Source organism: Cucumis sativus, chromosome 3 (genome assembly GCF_000004075.3).
Source record: "Cucumis sativus cultivar 9930 chromosome 3, Cucumber_9930_V3, whole genome shotgun sequence".
Classification (NCBI taxonomy): Eukaryota; Viridiplantae; Streptophyta; class Magnoliopsida; order Cucurbitales; family Cucurbitaceae; genus Cucumis; species Cucumis sativus.
The window spans coordinates 12,683,415-12,690,989 of NC_026657.2; the positions used below are offsets into that span (position 1 = coordinate 12,683,415).

At 27.2% G+C, this 7,575-nt stretch overlaps 1 protein-coding gene across 1 annotated transcript; it reads right to left on the reverse strand.

Moving 5' to 3' along the window:
* Positions 1-2,805: 2,805 nt before the first annotated feature.
* On the reverse strand, positions 2,806-3,778 carry CSTFL1LC2 (CEN-like protein 1-like). The gene is given in 3 exon segments (NM_001280731.1): positions 2,806-3,265; positions 3,376-3,437; positions 3,534-3,778. Coding segments are annotated over 3 exon segments (555 nt in total). The 5' UTR covers positions 3,753-3,778; the 3' UTR covers positions 2,806-2,991.
* Between the last annotated feature and the right edge of the window lie 3,797 nt (positions 3,779-7,575).

Here is a 7,575-nt window from a genome sequence, read left to right on the forward strand (position 1 = left end):
ATACATGATTGTGCCCTACATTCTTAACAATGTCTAGGATTGCTTAGTGAAAAAATGTTTTTAAAAACTTTTTAATTTAAACTTTTTTAGTTGAAAATTATTTAAAATAAATTTTAAAAGTGTTTTAAAAGCTACTCGGAGTGAAATCGTAGGTACTTATCTTTTCCAAACTAATTTATTTACAAAATTACACTTGTAGAGCTAATCCAAACACACTCTTAAATCTAAAAATTTTAAATTAATATGGAAGTACCTGTTAGAGAGATTACATCTTAAATGCTTTTTTTTAAACATTTATCTTAAAGAAGGAACACAAAGAGCATGCAGGATAGTCAGAGTTGGAAGAAGTGGAGTTTTCTTCCTTGTTTGGCTGCTCATGAGCCTCACAACTTATTCCGTTGTACACGAGGTCTCACAACTACACAACACTTCAAACTAAATAACTTTATCCATTATTATTATATCAAACACTTCCAAAATGATTTTAAAAAAATGGTAGTATTTTCTCATTAAATTTTATTTTCGAGTAATTAATCACTTCATATCATATATAATATGTACTTTCTCTCATTGACTTGATCACTGTCTACACACATTCTCTGCCATTAATCCCACAAACACAACACATCTCAACTCTCTTCTTACACCGCACACATTTCCCTCACATTACCCTCTTTCTCCACCCATTATCCATTAACGCAATCTTACTTTATTCTCCTAATTGCAATATAATTTAAGCAGATGATCAATAATCATTCAAAAAGCATAAATATGAAAAGTACATTTTTTTTTTTTTGTTTAAAAAAAAAGTGCTTCCAAAAGACACCCCAAGTGATATGCTCCCATGGTGTAAACATCACACAGAAACATTTGAATGTTTTGAGGAATACATATAACAATGCAAGTGGAGAGTCTAACCTCTTTTTCCGCCGCCCAAAATAATTCTTAATTAATAATAATAAATAGAAACCAAATAATTTAAATCTTTTATTTATCATCCGTCACTATTCACTGATTGGGTGGTGACAGAAACACAGCGTCACAGCCCATCTTATCGCTTGCCACGTATCCCATTTTCCAAGGGCCACATAGCTGAATGTCAATAGATGCTATAATTAAGTGTATCCTTTGTGTCTGTTACCAGTCAGATCCTTAAAGTTACCCTACTCAAATGATTCCAACCAATCAACTTCTGACACACACCCACTACCCCTACTTCAATGATGTATTCTATCATTTTAATAGCCCCTACCATTCTTTCACCATCTAAATTTGTGTCACCATCTCTTTCCTTTTCAAGCATTCACAAATCTTCTCTCTCCTCCTTGGCAATCTGTATATATACATTCCCCTTCTCTCTTTTAACCAAACCCAACCTCAAAACAGCTACATAGATTTGGAGCTTTTTGACTTCTGGGGTTCTTTCAATCTTCCCCTTCATTATTACAATCGGTAGCTTATAATCCTCACTAATTGATGTACAAATTCTTTTAGTCTACCTTACAAAAGAAAAGGGACGATGGTTACAGAATAATAAACATGCTAATATTAGATTTTTTTTAAAAATCAAATAGTTTTATTGTAGATAATGATGATAAATTATTCCCTTTAGATTAATTAAATTGCAACAACGTGGTAATTGTTTGTTAGACAACTAACAAACTTAGATATACGAAGATAGGTACGTAACTAATTACATAACATCTAAGTTTTTTTTTTTTAATAATTTGAAACTTTAACTAATTTAGTGGGAGATTCAAACATTCTAATAGCTTACTTAATCATAAGCAAGTTAATAGAATGTCAAAAACACCCGTTAATATGTGATATATAATATCTCATACATCAATTTAGAGATGAGAGTTTTAGATAGATTCGACTAGGTAACTAGAGATAAAAAAAAGAATATAATAATAGTCCATATCTATATGCATACATTTATTGGACGATAAAATTGAAGAAATAGATGGAGAACAATCACTTAAATTTGTGAAGAATAGATGATATGTCTATGCAATACTTTTTAAGTTTTTGACCATATGAAACAGTATATCTAATTTAAATAATTATATGCCGTTTAGATTATTCTTATATAGACACAGAATATGTTGTTTAGATCATTAGTAAGCAATCAAATATTCCATCAAATTAAATAGCTAAAATATACAAGCTATAAACAGAATAATTAGTTGACAATAACACCATAACTAACCGTGAAAGATTCCATTCTCAAGCAAGTTTTGAAAAAACAAACAAACAAACATTTCTTTACAAAACTAAACTCCAAACATTTTTTTACAAAACTAAACTCAACAGTTTAACGGTTTTTGAATTTTTTATTAATTATCCAAACACAACTTTAAACCATATATGATTTTTGTCAATACAAACATTGCTTAATAAATTAATCACTAATTAACTATTTCAAAGTCATTGTTAGTATTAAATACTACATGTACTCTAGTTTACAAACACGTACTCTAGTTTAGACGTATATATACATAGACTTAATTGTTATTCAAACATTTAATTTAATAATTCAAAAGTGAGAAAGAAAGAGTTTGATTGCACGTTGAATTTTTTCTATTTTAGAAGAGTAAGAGCAAAGAGATTGAAACCATACTGGTTTTAGTTAGTAACTCACCTATATATATATAAAAGTTGAACTAAACTCATTTTATCCAAAATTATTTTAGGTTGGTTAGTAGATGAATAGAATCTTTTCCTAGGAACATTTTGATAAAGAAGAAGAAAATATTAGATTTATAAAGATATGTAAAAAGATTCCAAGAAATGAGGGACGAACCAAAGAGATGGATACTTTATTTGCAATAGAAATAAAAACCCCTTGAAGACCAGAAAGCTCAAGTACTAGAGGTAAATGGAGATGAAGACAGAGAGAGAGAGAGAGAGAGAGAGACCCCCCCAAAAAAAAGAAAAAGAAAAGAAAAGAAAACCCATCCTCAGGTCTTTAATTATATTGTTAGTTGTTCATTTTCTTCTAGCGGCGGTTTCTCTTTGAGCATTGAAATAAACAGCGGCAACGGGGAGGCCCAGGCCATTGGCTTCAGAGAAGTGTCTAGTATTAAAATTGGCTCTTGAAGACGAGGAGGAGGAGGAGGATAATCTCACAGTCTGTCTTCCTCGTTGCTTGAACAACACAAACACATAGCGATGAATCCCAATATGTGGCTTTGGACTCTCGTAACTCATTATCTCCTTCCCAAAAGAAGCATCAGTGGTACCAGGGATGTCCGTGACCATCCTAATTAACAACAAAATATTTCAAATGTTCAATAATAATTTTCATATATTTGTAACAATACATATATAATAATAATCATATAGTAAGTAGTACATATATAAACTACAAACCAGTGAAGGTATTCCCTAAGATAAGGATCACTTGGGCTTGGAGCATCTGGGTCGACCATAATCTACAAAATAAAAATATATAATAATCATGAATTAAGAAGAAAATAATAATAAATGAATAAATTAAAAATGGGTATATATAATAATAATAATAATACCAAAGTGAAAGCTGATCTCATGTCGTCGCCGGCAACTTCAACGCGAGGTTTAAAGGAAATAAGAGAAGGGAGAAGCTCGTGGCCATTGGCGACTTGTTTAGAGGAATTGTAAATAACATTCATTTTCACATTTGGAACGAAATTATCAACCACATCTCCTACTACTCTTCCCACTATTAACGGCTCTATTATACTAATATTACTACAGCTCCTTGACATCTTTTTAAGAGCTAGTAGTGTGCGTTTGGTGGAGTGAAGAAGATGAAGATAGTATTTATAGGAGTGTGTGTGGAGGGGGATTTAATCATAATTTATATGTATATATATGACTAGTCATTTTCATGTTACATCTTTAATACATCTCGATTCTTATCATTACTATTTTATATTGTCTCTTCTCCAATAAAATTTTAATTTATCATTCAATTCATTCAATGCACTCAACATTTCAACTAGACTGACGTATAAAAAAGTATCATCTAACAACTTTTTTAAAGAACAATAACCATTTTGTAACTATATTTCTTTCAAATTTAGGCTCACTAACACATTTATAATTAGAGTAATATTTCCTTTTTCTTGTTTCTCAATTATGGTTTCTTTTGTTTTAGGAACTTGAGACAAAAATATTGTTACAAAAAAACATAAATATATTTGATAATTAACTATTCCTTTGTTGCTAATTGATTGAAATAAAATGTAGTACATATAATTCAATTGAATCATATAATTCAATTGAATATATAACATAAATTAAAACGAATGAAAACATCCATATATGTATAAATCAATATATATATTAACAAAAATAAATAAGATTTTGTTTTTGTTTTTCGGTTTTAGTTAAGAATTTAGATATTTTTTTAAAGATAAAAGTGAAAATCATAATAGAGAAAAATTGTGAAATTTCAAAACTAGAGTAGTAAAAGAGAGAATTATCAAACCTTGTCTACAATAATCATCAAACCAAATACAATTGTATCAATCACTAATTAGTTAATTTATTGTTTTGATAAACTAAATTAAGGAACAATGAATTAAATTATCTACATTTTTTCTATCAAAATATCGAATCCATAGTAAATCAATCATATAGATATACAATTAAAACAAGATTTTAATACATCAAGAAGGCATTAGAAGTTGGTTATTATAGTTTAGGGTTATAATAACATGTGTTTAATACGTAAACTATGTTAGTTAGAAAAATAAAATAGTAAACACCTTAGCAAATATTAATAGTAAATAGTCGACATAAGCTTAGCTCAACTGACATCTTGACATCTGTATCTTTTTGTGGACAAGAGATTCTGCCTTCAAATCCCATTCAATAATTAATATTTAGAAATAGCATTTATTTTTTTAAAAAAATTACTTTAATGGAATTTGGTATGACACTTAACACATAGTTATTATAATCTTAAAATAGTTAAAGAATGGGTGAACAAATTAAATATTGATTGATATATGAAGACATGGCCATTTATAGGCATGCATTAAAGAGCTTAAAGATTTTTGGTAGAGTAAGGTGAGAGTATGTAGATAATAATTATATTCTTTCAAAAGACGAGAGTTTGACCTTTGTAGATGTCGTTGAATATTTTATTTTTTTCCCCAAAGCTAACAAAATATTAATACAAAGAATTTAATGTTGACAGGATTTACCACTTGAACAGAATAAATTCTTTGCAAAACCACTAATCCACATTCAAACGAAAAGATAGATCAAGGTTCCAATTCAACATTTTTTGATATTTCAAATTATCCTCGCATATATTTAATGAAAACAAAAGTTAATATTCCACATCTTTAAATATTTGTTTAGTAACAAATTAAAATTTATTCTTCAACATGTGATAATATATTTCATTATAAAAAGAGATATTATAATTAATTTATAAGCTTATTTTATGTTGAAAGTGTTGTATCCATATTATTTGGTAGTATCGATATATATATATATATATTTATTTATTTATTTATTTATTTATTTTAATACAGATCATTTAGTTCAAATATTATATTTATCAGTGTTTTTAATATAATTATGCTTTTAATTCTTTTAAATTCAAAACCAAAATACATTTTGTTGGTAGAGAACACAAAAATCAAACTTAATTTTTAAACAACAAGATTCAAATTGTTTGTCAAATACATCTTTTGTTTGATTCTAAATAAAATTCTAAACATATAAAATTAGAATATCTAAACTGCTTACCCACTTCTTTTTTAATATTAAAAATCATGAAATAACCAAATTTTATTTTGGAGCAATCCCTTAAAACAAATTCGATTATATTGGTTTTTAATGGTTCCACATAGAGAAGATGCTAATAATCTCTTAATAAATATTCTCCATATATATAAGAAAACATAAATAAAATTACATGAGGTGTATATATAAAAAGGCAATATCTATTTTTTCTCTCATTTTTTTCTAACAAACATAAAGGGATAGTGCAAAGTTTATATGGGAAAAGAGAGTTGTGCAATGTTGGTGATATGAGATTTATTCTTATGATATGCAAAAAGTTACACAAAAATAAAAGTTGATATCATTTTTTTGTGTTCTTAAAACCTAACACGTGTTTTAAGATATTTGGATAGATGAAGAGTGAAGAATATAATATAAACTTTTTATTCTCTTGCTTTATAATACCATATCTTTGGCAAATGGGAATTCAACTTTTAAGGTGCTAATTCTCCAATCTCTTCATTATACTATATGCTTTTCACCTCAATATTAATAATTATTATTATTTTAAACTTTAAGGTAGTGGAAATTTTTGTGTCATACTAGTGTGGACCATATTTTTTTCCATAAATGGTATACTTCATTGCAAAGTCAATTATGTAAGGAAAAATTCAAAATGGACGAAAGAAATAAGAATTATATGATGCTTATGATATACAAGTAATTAAACAACACATCTCAATTGCACACTCTTTTTCTTTCTTTTTTTTTTTCTTTTCTCTAAAAGGACTTCTATAATTGAATAAAATATTTTGCTTATTAGAATGAGGACAATTCCATGGTATGTGGGACACCTCAAATTGTGAAACCTGCACCATAAAAATAATTCTTTTTTTAAAAATCAAAATAAATTGGGAAGTACACTTAAGACATTGAGTTGGTTATTATAGTTGGTGGTTTATAATAGTTAGTATTTGGGGTTGCAAATTATTTTAATATGGGTTGCAATAGTTTGTGTTTGGGATGTGTACTAACCCACTAGACCTAGGATTCGAAATTCGAGTTCAATACTTTAGCAAACATCTTAATAATTAAATATTTGTAGCAAAATTAGATTGCAAACATGGTAGAAACTAGCAAAGAAGAAAATAGAGAATGAGTGAAAAATTGTAAATAGTAGCAAAGAGGGCTTTTGAAATACTATTTATTTACACAGTTGTTGATCACTGTGTTCAAAGTTACAGTGGTTTGATATGAATCCATTAAAAAGATTAAGGGTTGGATCCTAAACCCATGCAAAAGAGTGGTAAATTTGTTTGGTTCTAACCTATATGAAAATTATTGCAATAAAATACACAAAACAAAAATGTCGTAGAAAATGAAAAAGTAATGACTTTGAATCACTATAAGGGGTAATGTCTAAGAATCAAAGATGATCGTGAAATGCTACCATAATTTTATGCACAAAAAATATGTTTGATTTTAATTTATGAAATTAAACAAAAAAAAGTCTTAAATTTAATAGATTGATTAATTAAATAATATATTGATAAAAGTAAATTTATTTGGAATCAATAATAATTTTAACTATAAATACTTGAAAATTTGAGCAATTGATAATTAATTTTTTAAAAGAAACTGATAAATAAAATTAACCCATTTTGATAAACTTGATATTAATTAAATCTAATAGTTAGTCATGTTTATAATTAATTAAGCTTATTGGTAGTAATTTCAATTTTGGTTAAATAATATAAGAAATATATTTTAATACAATATATTATATAAAAATGAAAGAAATGAAAAAAGCATGATATATCAATAAAGAATACTAAAAAAAATATTATA